This window comes from Homarus americanus, unplaced genomic scaffold (genome assembly GCF_018991925.1).
Source record: "Homarus americanus isolate GMGI-L3 unplaced genomic scaffold, GMGI_Hamer_2.0 scaffold24694, whole genome shotgun sequence".
Lineage (NCBI taxonomy): Eukaryota > Metazoa > Arthropoda > Malacostraca > Decapoda > Nephropidae > Homarus > Homarus americanus.
Genome location: NW_024732780.1, coordinates 2,553,132 through 2,569,395, shown reverse-complemented (window position 1 = coordinate 2,569,395; position 16,264 = coordinate 2,553,132). Strand labels below are relative to the sequence as shown.

The 16,264-nt window shown below is 42.6% G+C and overlaps 1 protein-coding gene across 1 annotated transcript in view; it reads left to right on the top strand.

Moving 5' to 3' along the window:
* Positions 1 to 16,264, top strand: part of LOC121868951 — a 159,626-nt gene that overhangs the window by 122,347 nt on the left and 21,015 nt on the right. Inside the window, exons 8-9 of the mRNA XM_042369982.1 lie at positions 8,929 to 9,165; positions 10,900 to 11,165. Of these exons, the coding sequence (XP_042225916.1) occupies positions 8,929 to 9,165; positions 10,900 to 11,165 (503 nt within the window). The remainder of the gene's footprint in view (positions 1 to 8,928; positions 9,166 to 10,899; positions 11,166 to 16,264) is intronic.

The following is a 16,264-nucleotide window of genomic DNA, read 5'->3' as shown; positions in this document are numbered from 1 at the left end:
CTGGGGGCATAACAACAACAAGCCCTTCATTCTGAAAAACATCTCTAGCTTCCTTTGAGAGGATTTTGTCTGAATCAAAGTCATCTTTGCAGATAACTTTGAAACCTTCGTTGGTAATGAATATTCTTGTTAATGGGACTTGTAATTTGTTATAGGTGATTTCTGCCATCTTTCCTTTTCCAATAGGGTGTCCCTTATCTCTATGCTTAATCCTAATGCTTGTGGTTCTGCGCCTAGGTTACCTGTGTCTATAAGTTATGTCTATTTATGTTGCCACCTACCGGTGACCCCCGGACAAGGGGTGCCCTGCACTATCACAGGTTCCCTTGCCGGATCGACCGTATCGCTAAGTCCCGCCTCCCGCTCAAAGAACGGGGTGCATGAGGGGGACGAAAAGAAGGATTTATTTATTTATTTATTTTATTTGTTTTTAAGATTTGTAGGAATATTACCTACGCGGACCTTAAACTAAAATGCTGGTCCACCCACAGCTGAGATAAAACACCAGCATATATTTAGTTAACTGTACATCACCACTAGCGTGGGGGTGGATGCTCGGTAAGAAACTGTAGGGTTTCTTGTGAGTGATTGGTGGTTAGCATTTTGGCAACCTGCTCTGCTGTAATAGGGGGTTGTATGTTTCGCCTAGCTAATTGTGTTCCCGGGGACTCTATGAGGTAGTGCTGCAGTGAGTTTTCTGCTCCGCTGTCGCAGGTCTTGCACATGCGCTGCTCTGCTGGTACTTGTACAATGATTTTCCATATGCATGGGTATCCCAGTCTCAGTCAGTGGAAGATGACTTCTTCCCTTCTTGTTATATCCTTCATGAGTGGTGGTCTCTCATAATTCGTGACCAGATAGTACCACCTGTCCGATCGTGATACTGGTGTTAATCTTCTATGTTTGTCTATTTTCCACTGGGCAGTTCGTGTTATTGTGGTCTTCTTTATCTACTCCTGACTGGGCGGGATGTTGATCTCAATGATTCGCTGTCCTAACGCAGCCTTGGCAGCAGCATCAGCTTGTTCATTCCCTGGGATTTCGATATGACTGGGCACCCAGTTAACGATAACTTGCCGATCTTGTATTTTTAATCCTTGCAGTGGGCCAACAACGGATGTTATGAGATGAATGTTGTCTCTAGGCTCTCTGCATTTTAGTGCTTCAATAGCTCATCGTGAGTCAGTGTATATTACATCGCCTTGTTGACTGTTTATGGAATCGTGTCTTAGGGCTCCAAGCATGGCAGCTAGCTCAACTTGCAAAGTAGAGCATCCATCTGAGGTTCTCCATAGGAACGTGTTACCTCCTTCTATAGTGAAGGCTGCTCCTGCCTTCGTACTGGTGGGCTCCACGGAACCGTCTGTACAATACACTGTACTATTGTGTGGTGTTAGAGCCTTTATGTTTCTCTCTGCTACCTGTCGGAGCTCATGTGGGTTACAGTCAGCCTCTCTTGCCCCAGTTTGTAGAATGTTGAAGACTGCTGGCGGGGACTCCCACGGTACTGGGGTGCTGTAGTCTGGACTCATTGTATCAGGTCCTTTGCTGAGGATTGTGTCTTTCATTTCCAGTCGATTTACAGCGTCAGATGCGCACAATAGCCATGTTTTCTTGTTAAAGACATCTCTGTTAAGGTTCAGTGCTCGTAAGAGTCCATTCTTGATGTCACTTTCCCGAGCCCTGGAATCAGTTGTGTTGCAAAGCACGCTGTTAATCGTTCCGTCCTGATTTGGAGAGATGAGAGACCTGTCTCCATGTGTAAGTTTTCAATTCTTGTCCACATAGGTGCCTTGACAATCACTCTCATAGCGTTATTCTGAGCGACCTCCAATTTCTCCCACTGCCACTCAGACAGTGCCTTAAGAGTCGGTGTCGCATAGTCTGTTAATGATCGAATGGCGTGTATATATAGCGTTCTTAGGACTTCATGTCCCGCACCCACCTTGGGTCCTGTCATGGCTCTCATCATGATGAACTCTCTTGCCTATTCGGTCTCTTATGTAGTTTATCTTATTGTCAAATTTGAGGCCTTTGTCAATCCAGATGCCCAGGTATTTGTATACATTGACCCATTGTAGGGCAATACCTTGTATTTGAAGTTGTGTCACCGGCTCATTGTGTCCAATCTTCATGGCTTACGATTTTGGGATTGATATCTTGAGCCCGAGACTCATACATTCTTCACTAATGAGGTCTAGTGCTCTTTGGACATTGCTGATCTGCTTTCTGCCTTTTACTATCAGTGCTAAGTCGTCAGCATAGCATAGCAGTTTGGTACCATCTTGAAAGGGGAGCCGACACAAGTTTTCCATGAGGATGTTGAAGAGAGTTGGACTAAGAACTCCTCCTTGTGGTGTGCCATTTTCCAGTCTTTGATGATCTGAGACTTGTCCTTGACAGGTAGCTCTTGCTGTTCTGTTTTGGAGATAGTCAGCAATCCAAGCCAGTAGGCATCTCTTGACGCCTTTTCGGGCCAGAGTGGTTACAATGGCCTTTGCATTTACCAGCTCAAATGCTTTCTCTTGCCTTATTTTGACCAATCGATCCCAGGAGAGCGGCCAAACTGTGTGCAGTGCTGAGACCTTTGGTGAATCCAAAGATATTGAGAGGAAGCGGTCCAGTTTTCCAGAGGAGTCGTGTAAGGACCACCCTTTTGGCGGTTTTGCCGATGCATGCTGTTAGTGATATTGGTCTGAAATTCTGGAGATCATTGGGTTTGGGAATAGAAACAATGTTTCCTCTTTTCCAAGCTGACGGGAGTTTGCCTGCTGACCATGATGCGTTGGTAGCTGTTAGGAGAGCAAATTCACCAGCAAGTTCTGCATGCTGAGCAATGAATAGGTTATACCATCACTGCCAGGGGCGGTGTCTTTGCTTGTTTTCCTGGCCCCTCTGATTTATTCTTTAGTAAACAGACAGTCTGTAGTGTCAGTTTGTTCAATTGCATGTCTGACTACTACTTCTCTCTCCAGTTGTACTTGCTGTAGATTAAGTCATATTTCAGGAGGTAGTTGAGCTGATGACGAGCGTTCTGCAAAGTGCTCTGCCAAGTGATATGCTTTCTGTAGTGGCTAGGGGTGGGCTGGAGCTCTGAGCAGTTTTCCTGTTGCTATCCTGAGTTTTCTCCAGAGTTCACTCAGGCTGGTGTGTGCATTAAAGGTTGCACACCACTCGAGCCATTTGTCTTCCCTAATTTTCTGAGTAATTTGACGAGCATGTTGGACAGCAGCTCTCAAGAGTTTCACTCCCTCAGGGGACGGGTATTGTCGGAGATGTCTTCAGAATGTGTTGATTCTATGATTCTTTTCACTGACTTCGTCATTGTAGAACCAGTAGTCTTTGTGGTGTCTATCTGTAGGGTTTGTTTTTGGTATTGCTTCCTCTGCTGCGTGTTGTATGGCATCAGTAAGGTCCTGGTTTAGTTGGTCAATATCTTCTGCTGGTTCATAGTTCGAATACCATTTTTGGAGTTCATCTTGATATAATTTCCAATTTGCTTTCTTGGTATTCCATCTGGGTGGCGGACGTGGGGGAGGAGGGAGTAGCTCCACCCTCAAAGTAGTTTTCGTTGCAAAGTGGTCACTGGTCAGTTCATCATCTACCTCCCACTGAGCTACTGGAACGAGCTCAGTGTAGATGAATGTGAGGTCCAATGTCCCTCCCAGTATGTGTGTTGGTTCCCCAGTATTAATGAGCGTTATTTCTGGAACATCTGTCAGCAGTTCCACTAGGTGATGACCATCCTGGTTCATTCTTGTGGTCCGATTCATCGTTGGATGGTGGGCATTGAAGTCCCCAGCAATGAGCACAAGTTCCTGTGTTGCTTGTGTCAAAAGTTCACCGGCTTCTAGTCGTTTGGTAGGAGGTTTATAGATATTGTATACTACAAGACTGTCGTTGGCCAGGTGTATCCGAACAGCATGTGCCTCTACTCCATCTCCACAGTGAACTGGTTCTACTTCTGAACTGGGGATGGTCGCCCTGACGAGAATCATGCTGCCATGGGAGTTGGGCCCCTTTGGTACAGAGTACTGTTGGTATCCAGGCAAGCGGAATTGTTTATCTTTGGACATCAGGGTTTCTTGCAGAATGAAGACATCAATATTTTTAACTATGGCTGCTGCTTGTACAGTGTGCCGTTTGTTGGGTAGGCCTTGTACATTCCACTGTGTTATCTTGAGATGACAAGGAGGTAGGGCTATTCTATCATTATCTTCTCGTCGCTGGTGCTGTAGTTACTCTCGGCGTTCGTGGTTGAGTCGCTCTCCTACTCGTCCGTTAGGAATGGTGTGCTCATTGGTGGCTGTTTCTTAGGCACCTGTTCTAAGGGAGGAGCAGGAGGTGGAATTCCGCTTGTTTTTGGAAGTATCTCAGGAGTTTTTTCTGCGCTCTACAGGGTTCTGTCGCTCTTGCCTGTGATCGTGTGTTTGCTGACGGTCTGTGTTTGTTGTTCTATTCCTCGTGATCTGTTGCGAGGGGCTTGAGGTTTCACGATTTTGAGTGATCTCTAGGATGGTAAGTTCTTCTTCTTGTCTGATATCTGACTCAAGGGCGTCGTCTGTTCCACTTGTAGTTGTTGAGTTTTGGGGGTCTGGTCTTCTTGCATCTTTTCTGTGAGCTGTCATTACTGCATTTATTATATTTTCGGTGTTGGCTTCCTGTTTCTTTATTATAGTAGAGACAGTCACTCTCATAATGGTGATCATCTGTTTTATTTGTTTTTCTGTGAATGCCGCTTGTAGATTGGCAGGCTGGGGTGTATTCAGTTGGGTAGTCGCCTGAGGGGGTTACAGTGTCCCAGGCAATATGATGTTCTCCACCAATACTGGAGTGTTCTGTCCTTTTACTGCTATACAGCTCTGGAGCTGCTGTTTTGGAGTCCACTGATTTGTCATGGTTTCCTGCATGGACTGATTTTGTCCCGGTGTCTTCAATTTTGTCCTGTAGCCTGGTGGGGGAAGTGCAGGGAAGGAATCCTCTGACAGTTGGGGCGGGGTGGGTGTTGGGTTGACTGTTTTCTGTCGCTGTTGACCCCACACGAATGTGCTCTGAGGTGCTTCTGTTGTGTCTTGTGGTTTAATTTTTGCCATTGCAACTTTCATCCGCTCTCTCCTCTCTGGGCATGATGTGCTCCAAGCGTGATGTTTCTTTCCACAATTTGGGCACTTGGCTGTCGTGGTGGTTCCTTCCTTGTGTTTTTGAATACACATTTCTGTCTTGTGGCTTTGGCTGCAGATGCCACATCTCACTTTTTTGTGGCACCTGGATTGGTGACGTCCAAATTTCTGACATTTGTAGCATCGTAATGGTTCTGGGACAAAAGGACGCAACTTTTAAGTCCCCCAGTTGCCTCGGTCTACCTCCTCTGGGACTGTCCCCTTGATGTCCACTAGCACTTGCCTTGTGTGTGCTTTGTCCTGACTCTAAGAACATAAGAACATAAGAACATAAGATAATAAGATAATAAGGAGTCTGCAATAGGCCGGTTGGCCTGTGCATGGCAGCTCTTGTCGAGAGTTACTACCACTCTCTATCATCCATGAATCTATCCAGCCTCCCTTTGAAACTTTCCAGCGTTCCAGCACTTACTACAAAGTTGCTAAGCTTGTTCCACTCGTCCACCACCCTATTTGTAAACCAGTTCCTTCCTATCTCCCTCCTAAACCTAAACTTATTCAACTTGAATCCGTTGTTCCGAGTCCTATCCTGCTCGGATATTATAAGAACTTTATCTATATCACCTTTATTGATTCCTTTCACCCACTTGAATACTTCTATCATATCTCCCCGCACTCTTCGTCTTTCTAGGGAATGCAAGTTTAGTTTCTTTAACCTATCCTGATATGGAAGGTTTCTATGTCCCGGAATCATTTTCGTCATTCTTCGCTGCACCGACTCTAGTGAATTAATATCCATTCTATAATTAGGGCACCAGAACTGAACCGCATAATCGAGGTGCGGCCTGACTAGCGCAAGATATAGTTGCAATAAGACCTCTGCACTCTTATTACTTACACTTCTAGATATAAAACCCAATACTCTGTTTGCCTTATTTCGAACATTAACGCACTGTTTTCTAGGCCGTAGGTCCGGACTTACAAGTACCCCTAGGTCTCTTTCACAAGTCGACTTCTCTAGGTTGATGTTGTTAAGGCTGTATACATTGACAGTAGTTGTTCTTCCAATATTAAGTACGCTGCACTTGCTGGTGTTGAATTTCATTTGCCATTTTTCAGACCACCCCTGCAGTTTATTTAGATCCTCCTGTAATGCATTTGCATCCTGCCCTGAATTAATCTGCCGCCCTATTTCGGTGTCATCCGCAAGCTTGCTTATGTCGCTGCTGATCCCAGTATCTCGATCGTTTATGTAGATTATGAACAAGAGTGGGCCCAGTACTGACCCCTGGGGAACCCCACTCAGATTTAACACCATCTACGCTGACCCTCTGCGTTCTATCGGTGAGCCATGATTTTATCCAATTTAAAACTTTCCCCTCGATACCATGAGCCTTAATTTTTCTCAGAAGCCTCTGATGCGGTACTCTGTCAAATGCTTTGCTAAAGTCTAAGTAAATAACATCGTAATTTTCGTCATCGTCTACTACCTCGAAGACTTTCCCAAAAAAATGTCAGCAGATTTGTTAGACAAGACTCGTAACCCAACGCTCTGCCTTGGTCACTTTTGGATGTTTTATGATGACTTTTACAGGTAGTCCCAGAGGATATCGTAGTAGGACCATTCTGGTTGTTTTCTCCTCGGGGTCTAATGGTATTATTTTGACCGTCTTCCCGTTGAGGTTGGTGACCTCGCTGAGGATCTTGGCTGTGTTGTGGTCTTGGGGGGAGAGTATCAGGTCTCCAACTAGATTGGGCTTCACACTGAACTTGATGTTCTTGTAGTCTAGTTCCAGTGCTACCACTACCTCGTATGCATGGTTGAATTCGGTTTCTTTGGGAATCTTGTACTTCATCACAGTCGGAATCGCGAAGGTGGGTGGTTCTGCCACGGGGTGGATTGCTGGGGACATATTGTCTATGTCGGAGATGTTGTTTTCCTTCCGAGGCCTCTTGTGGCATTTTCCTTCCATTGATTACGTCTCTCTCGCTCGTCTTTATATCAATAAATTGACAATGAAGGCTCATTACACCTACCTAGTTCCTTGTTGCCCTAGGACCAGTGCCGTAGTCAATCACCCCCCATCCCAACGGGGGTCGTAGGTTGGTGGCTCTGGTTTTGCAACAGGACCCCCCAAAAGGGGGAGGCTACTCTACCCTATCAGCTAAACTCACCGGCCCATCTCACACCCCTCTGGGGCCCCTTTGTAGCCTGTCCAAACGACAGTTCCCGCAGGGTTCGTTAATACTGGGAGAGCAAGATGTCACGGGTTCGATTCTCGGGCCGGTGGAAGTTGTTTGGACACACTTCCTAGCCCCCATTAGTCCCTGTTCACCTAGCAGTAAAGTAGGTACCTGTTGTAAGTCGAAAGTTGCGAATTCGTATTCAGGGACAAGTTGTTGGAGCTTCCAATAACTTGATGACACAAACCATTGACTCTTCAGGCTTCTATGCCCTTGACTCTTCAGGCTTCTACGCCCTTAACTCATGAGACATAAAGGCAAGCATGAACTTAGCATGCTTCCCTGTTGGGCACTGTAAACGCTTCTGCGCTTCACCTTACACAAGGATGTAGGGGAGTGCCCAATAAAAAAAAAAAAAAAAAATACTGGGAGAATCGGTGAAGGCACTAAGAAATGTTATCATAAATCACAGAGAAACAAGAAAGTCAATTCAATAGACACGAGATATCCACGTCAAAGTGAGAGTGGCGTGTGTGGCGACAGTAAGTCTGGCCAGGCACCGACGTGAGCAAGTGGAAGCACGTGGGGTCGGGAGTAAATGCGACATGCCTCTTCTCACCTCACTACTCAGCTGACGTCTCCGAGGAAAAAGAAGAGGAGTTAGAGAGTAGGACTTAGACAGTCTCCCTACCACGCCAAGTTCGGTCAGCCAATCAGAGCACCGCAGTAAACGTACCTGTATTACGCCACCGTGGGGCACCGCTGATTGGCCAATCCAGGACGTGGACGCACGAGGAGTAGTCTAAATTTTAGGGAGCCCACATATATGATTTTCAGAGTCTTGATTGTTTCTCGTGCAATCTGAGACTGGTAATGGCACAGTCGCGATGTTGGGTAAGATTAATCACTAGGATTGAGTGCCCAATCACAACGAAGTTGCAGATTGCTCAACCACGCAGCAGAGAAAAAAAGCAAGTCTTCTGGAGAGAGGTCCAATCATGGCGAAGGCTCCATAGTCTCATGAGTCATGAGAAAGGCTTATATACAAACGGCGACCTACATAACATCAGGTCAGGTTAGGTCAATAACAGCGGATCCACTAATCCACACACAACTTCCACCGCACACGAAGGAAGAGCTTATAAAAAATGTGCGACCTAACAAGTGAGGTCAAGTCAGGTCAAAAACTTGAAACCCACTAATCATCTACCCCACATCTACCACAAATGCTTCTAAAGCCTTTTTAACCTTGGGCCACTGACAAATAAATTTATGTAACATATTATCAGTTTTGTACTGACCATCACTAAGGTTTATAGAATTAATTTCCTTAATCAAACTTGCTTCAACTAGAAGTCTTTCTGTGACACATGTTGATTTAAACACCTCTATACTGTTTTCCCAATCTATGGGATGATTATTGTTCCTTATATGAACGAAAAGTGCATTGCTTTCAGATGCTGTTCTAATATTATGTGTTGTTTTATTCTAAGTTGTAATGCTTGCCCAGCCTGACTTATATGATTTCCATGCAATTCTTACATGGAATACAGTAACCATTTCCATTTACATTCAAGGTTGAACTTCATGTGACACTAAAGTTATGGCCCTGTGCATCTTGCAGGTGACGAAACGTGTAGAGGAAAGAACTTCGTTCATAGCTACTGTGATATATGCCGTGTTCCCCCAGCGTCTCCAATACTATGACTATTCCTTCATGTTTGAGTACGCCTTCCATGCCTTCAGTATGGCTAAGCCTGCTCTTAAACCCGGTTGGCAAAGTCTCTACTATCCTCTCACTAACGAAGTCTGGGCATCCATCCTTGCAGTGCTCTTGGTAGTGCCGCTGCCCCTACTCTTGGTAAGATTTTTTCCTTCCCTGCCCCACTTCTTTTTAAATGTACTGAGACACTCCGGTGTATTACTAGATTATGTAGCCTTGTCTATAATAAAAACAGAAGTTAAAAGGCTTAAAAGAGTTGATGAAATACATTTTTTAATCTCTTATTAGTCTTCTACTGCCATTCGTTTCCCTTAAAAGTTCTAGTAGATATATTACGAGTATATTGTGCTGTTCCCTACATTGCAAGTCTCCAAATACTTGTTCTTTTCATCACTGTAACCTCAAAGACGTCTGCAATGGATATATTCATATATGACCGCATGTGAATAATGAATTGTTTATTAAAAAAAATATATTTATTTTTCTTAATTCTTAAATATAATGACTTGTGTAGTTAATAGCCCAGTAACCGCGGTTATAGGCCTTAGTTGGTGAAGCGTAGTAATGCATTACTGAAACAATGCAAAATCTTCCTTTTATTCAGAAATGTTCACTCTTTGATATGGTAAACAACTTTGAGTGAGCTGCCAGACATCTTAAGTGTTCAGGAAATAGGGAACGTAACTATACTTGAATATAAAGTAATCGTACTTGCAGTTTACGGCCAGAATTTTCATATTTCCATTTTTTCTGTTGTCACTAATCGATTCCATATATTTTGAATAATCAAATAAAATTTGACTTACTTTATTCTTAACTCCTGATCTCCTTAGAATTTCCAAAGATTCACTTGGGGATGAAAACACTGGACTAAGTAATGCTCCGGTAGACATTACACTCATTACGAATTTGTAAAGATTCATTATCAAGCCTGGCTCTTCATTGCCAAGTGCTCGAAGAACAATTCATCAAGTACAAATATAAGTACAGACTATTGTGAAATATAAGTCCAAATAGCTAATAATTGGTAGTTGAGTATCAAATACCATAAGCACTTGAAGCATTGGTTAGATGAAATATAATATATGAGTCGTGTATGTATATTATGTATGCTGTATGTGTATTATGTATGTATATTATGTATGTGCTCCATTTATATACATTATTTATTCAGCCTAGCTAGAAGCATGTGGTAATGTATTTACCATGTCCCACATGCTTAATTAATGTGCCTGGCGACATATGGAAGCTGCTAATGTATCACTTACTATATGCCGCCTAGAAGCAGTTGATCTCCGGACAGAGTAAGGAGCGCTACCCCCCTTGTGTACATATCTCTTATCCAGTAAATAGAACCTACAAAACTATACAGGTGTTTGTGTTCGCTCTTGTATATAGAACCTGATACCCAGAACACGAACAAGTCGGAACAAACATTGAAAGTTACTAAGGGTTCAAATAATAACATGAACCAAAGGAATAAAAATCTAAGAAAACCAATGGTTTAATTTATTTGATAAAGCAACTATAAAGAGCTTATTTTTCAAGATATTACAAGGATAATAAGAGACAAAGGTGAGAGGCAGACGGGCAGACAAAATAATTGGCAAAAAGAGACAGAGAACTAAAAGCATAGCCGAGGACACAAAGACAGACAACAAAAAATGGATGATACTCTTCACATTGTAACAGAGTAGTATTGTTTCTACCTCAGGCCATCTACTATATTTTTTTAAATATCATTCCATACTAAAATAAAACATATTAGAATTATTTTGCAGAGACGCAGAGACGCATTCTTTATAACATAATCTCTAAATAGCTGATGTAAAAAGTCATTAATCCTGTGACGTATCATTATTTCTATTACAGATAGACCTACTGAAGAATAAAGCACAGAACACTGATCATCTACAAACAGGTTCTATAATTCTGGAGGTATTTGGGATGCTGCTGGGCCAGGAACTTTCTAAGAAACTATCCAGTGATATGTCCAGTCGACTGCTCGTATCAGCATGGATTGTTTTTGCCTTCATTGTAGGCACGGCTTACCGTGGCAACCTCACCGCCTCCCTCACCGCCCCGAAGTACCCTGCACGCGTCGAGACACTGGAACAGCTCGTCAGTTCCGGGGCCAGGTTGACATTCATCTTCCTCAAAATCTTTATCGAATATGCAGAATACTCCTCTAAATTTTATTATTATGTTCAGACATAGATACTATTAAATCTGTATATGAACATACAATCAATTACAACTTTGAATATATTGACTATGAGCCAAGGAAATACATCATCATACAAAGCAAAATTACAAGTAGCAACAAAAAATCGAACCCCAATGTTAATGAACAGGTATGATCAAATACATTTCATATCAATTAAAAACAGGGTAAAACAGAATAGGAGTCGTGGGTACCCAATAACTGGTTGTTCTTTGTAGGTAGGGAGCGACTTGACTGTCACTCATCGATAAAAGTAAATTTAAAATATATAGGGAAATCGCATTCCTGGCTATGGTCCCTCGGGCAGCTAAAAAAAAGTTCAAAATATTACTTTCCTCTCGTCTGCCCTTATTCCATTAATCAAATTAGCACTTAAACGGCATTTAGAGTCCGTCTAATAATATACTGTATACAGGTCGCTGGTAACGGAATACTTGCGTAAAATGTATTTTTTTAAGCAAGTTGTTATCAATTTACAATATATTTTCAGTCTTTTGTTCGCTAAACACTTATTTTACCTTAGCATTTATAATTATTAAAATTTCATATCCTTTTTTTTGTGCCAATCTGTGGATAATTTGTACTATCTTGCACAAAAGTCGTGTCCACTACCCAGCCACAGTGAGGTTTTGAATAGCCTTGAGTCTGAAGTTTCGAAACAGCTGGGGGAAATGCTATGGTCAGCCAACAGATGTCGCCCACAGTAGTGTGTGTGGGGGGGAATAGAGGAGGTGGGGGCTGGATGAGAGGCAGGTTTATTTATTCTCTTATATATATATATATATATATATATATATATATATATATATATATATATATATATATATATATATATATATATATATATATAAATATATATATATATATATATATATATATATATATATATATATATATGTAATGATTGATTGTCAGACCAAAGCTTACAGCCCGGAATGATTTCACATATAAGAGCAAGTACACTACAGACCTCGTGGTACCACCACATTCTGAGTTGACACACCTCAGGTCGACCCTAGGGACTTGACCTCGCCCGCTAATGACGTGAGTTAGCCGGGTGACTTACAACCTCACCTCACCAAGACACCTGGGCAAGACCACACCTGCACACAGCTATCCAGATCAAACCAGTTTAGTGTTAATTGGCAGAGGTCAAAACGCCGGCTGTTCCTCCCCCATATAAAGGCCCTGCAGTCCCGTCCACGGGTTTATTCTGGTCATACTGATTCTCATTCTGGTTGCTGTCATCTCTCTCCCGTTCGGGTCGTCACTCGGTTCACTAAGGAGAGTCAGGCACGTCCCCTTCCCAGGTCGGGAGGGAAATTTCTCGACCAGACCACGGCATCGCCAGCTAAGCAGATTCTCCCATAGGAGGCAGCCCAGCCAGCACTCACTGGGCCTACGTCAGGGTACACGTGAGTCTTGTCAGAACGATTCCTAGGGTGAGTTAAGAACATAAGAACATAAGAATGGAGGAAACTGCAGCGGGCCTATTGGCCCATACTGGGCAGCCCCGTTTACACCCAACCCTTATTGCTCATATAAGCATCCAACCTATGTTTGAAGCTATTCAGCGTATTCGAGTTAATGATGATATTTGGTAACTTGTTCCATTCATCCACTACTCTGTTTCCAAACCAGTGTTTACCGATTTCACGCCTAAATCTAAATTTATCTAATTTAAAACCATTGTTACGAGTTCGCTCCTGGTTGGATAGTTTGAGTACCTTTGTAATGTCCCCTTTGTTTAGCCCTGCCTTCCACTTATACACCTCTATCAGGTCGCCCCTCGCTCTACGTCTCTCGAGGGAGTGCAAATTAAGATGGTTTAGCCTGTCTCTATATTCAAGGTTCCTAATGCCCGGGATTAGTCTTGTCATTCTCCTCTGAATTCTTTCCAAGGATTCTATATCCATTCTGTAATACTGTGACCAGAACTGAACTGCATAGTCCAATTGTGGTCTCACAAGAGCAAGATACAGTTTTACGATGACCTCGCTAGTCTTGTAACTAACACTCCTTTGTATGAACCCAAGTAATTTATTAGCCTTGTTACGAGCAAAAACACATTGTTTACTTGGTTTAAGGTTCCTACTTATCATTACTCCTAAATCTCTCTCGCAGTCGGATTTCTCTATGGCATCGTTGTTCATCTGGTATCTGGTTTCCCTGTTTACATCTCCTATACTGAGTACTTTACATTTGTCGACGTTGAATTTCATCTGCCATTTTTCAGACCATTCGAAAAATTTGTTTAGATCTTCCTGTAGTTTTGCCGAGTCCTCGTCAGATGTAATAACACGTCCTATTTTAGTGTCATCAGCAAATTTACTTATGTTGCTGTCTATGCCGATATCTATGTGGTTTATGTATATAATACATAATAATGGTCCAAGTACTGAGCCTTGGGGAACACCACTTGTGACGTTGCTCCAATGGAACTTAGTGCAGTTAATGCTCACTCGCTGTTTCCTGTCCTGTAACCACGCCCTAATCCATTTAAGGATGTCACCTTTGATGCCATGTGCTTCTATCTTTCTAATTAGTCTTTCGTGGGGGACTCGGTCGAAGGCTTTGCTAAAGTCGAGATATACCACATCATAATTGTGCCCCTCGTCCACCGATTCGAAAACTGATGAAAAGAATGTTAATAGATTAGTTAGGCAAGAGCGTCCGCTTGTGAAGCCATGCTGGGAATCATTGATTAATCTGTGCTTCTCCAGGTGATTTCGAATAGAGTTTGAGATGATTGCTTCCAGTAATTTGCCTACTATTGATGTTAAACTGATTGGGCGGTAGTTAGAGGATAGTGATCTATCCCCCTTCTTGAAAATCGGTATTACATTCGCTATCCTCCAGGATTCTGGTACTACACCTGTTTTTAAGGACATGTTAAACAACTTTGCTAAGGGCATACTAAGCTCTTCCTTACATTCCTTTAATACTCTGGCAAATATCTCATCGGGACCAGGTGACTTATTAGGCTTTAGTTTGTCTATTTGCTTACTAACATCGTTACTAGTCACTACTATCTCACTTAATTTGTTTTCTTCACTATCTCTGAATAGAGTCGGTACCTACTGTGGGAAGTGTATTCATTCAGGTGTGTCCGAGAGTCAGTGTCAAGTAACGTAAAACATAATGTGTTAGTACCCCGATATAATAGTGACATTAATGTGTCCATGTCATTAAGTGAATTAATAAATAGTTGTATCGAAGATAAGCGTATTGACGCTGAGTAAATAACATTCCAGCCACGCTACCAAGTTTCCTATCTTTACATTTCTACTCTCTATGCTTCCTACTTATATATAATCTTCTTCTAATGAGATTTGTCTCATTACATATATATATATAAATATATATATTCTTCTAAACCAGTATGCCACATTAATTGGGAGAACATAATTCCTCTACCTTTACCAACTGCGTATATGGTGTTATGACTGTTAGTTGTAACAATCACTTGAGAAGCTATAGAGTTTCACTATGTATAAAGTATTTTACGCTTTAAATACCTAATACAGGAGTTACGGCGTCTGTATAGAAAACGCGATCCATCTAGCTGCTATCTGTTGTGGGATGGGTGTAGGCGTGTGGGTGACGTCAATCTTCCCTCCCACTGTAGGCTATGCGCTGATACGATGTCGCCTCCACTGAATGTCAAATCTTCTGCAATCCCTTTTTTGGGGAACTGTCTGATGACACCGGAAATACTGCAATCAACGATCGCGAAACCACAACAGCAGTACAGACAGAATGAGAAGTACTCACTTACTATGGTCTCAATAAGGGATATTCTCAACACTCGAGGGAAGACGGAGCCATCCACTGCGGCTCTCAAATAACGTCTTCCTCTATCTATGATAACAAACTACTGCTCGCTTTAGGTGGCCAGAGAGCCGGCTACTCTTACCTTTACTCAGCATAGTATGACGCAGCTTCCTTTGAGCACACCTTATCACGTGCATTGAACATGTCACCTCATAGCCAGAAGAAAGTTACAGAGGATGAATCTGAATATAAATCAGATGTAAGTAACCCATTTATATAATACTTCTGTTGATGAGACAGGGGACATTACAGTAGCGTGAGGGAGGTGTTGGTAGTGGTTTGAGGGAGGTGTGGGTGGTTGTGTAAGGGAACATAAGAACATAAGAACATAAGAAAATAAGGAGTCTGCAATAGGCCGGTTGGCCTGTGCATGGCAGCTCCTGTCGAGAGTTACTACCACTCTCTATCATCCATGAATCTATCTAGCCTCCTTTTGAAACTTTCCAGAGTTCCCGCACTTACTACAAAGTTGCTAAGCTTGTTCCACTCGTCCACCACCCTATTTGTGAACCAGTTTCTTCCTATCTCCCTCCTAAACCTAAACTTATCCAACTTGAATCCGTTGCTCCGAGTCCTATCCTGCTCGGATATTATAAGAACTTTATCTATATCCCCTTTATTGATTCCTTTCACCCACTTAAATACTTCTATCATATCTCCCCGCACTCTTCGTCTTTCTAGGGAATGCAAGTTAAGTTTCTTCAACCTATCCTGATATGGAAGGTTTCTAAGTCCCGGAATCATTTTTGTCATTCTTCGCTGCACCGACTCTAGTGAATTTATATCCATTCTATAATAGGGGCACCAGAACTGAACCGCATAATCGAGGTGCGGCCTGACTAGCGCAAGATATAGTTGCAATAAGACCTCTGCACTCTTGTTACTTACACTTCTAGATATAAAACCCAATACTCTGTTTGCCTTATTTCGAACATTAACGCACTGTTTTCTAGGCCGTAGGTCCGGGCTTACAAGTACCCCTAGGTCTCTTTCACAAGTCGACTTCTCTAGGTTGATGTTGTTCAGGCTGTATACATTATAAGTATTTGTTCTTCCAATATTAAGTACGCTGCACTTGCTGGTGTTGAATTTCATTTGACATTTTTCAGACCACCCCTGCAGTTTATGATGGTGGTGATGTGAGGAAGTTGTTGGTGGTGGTGTGAGGGAGGTGTGGGT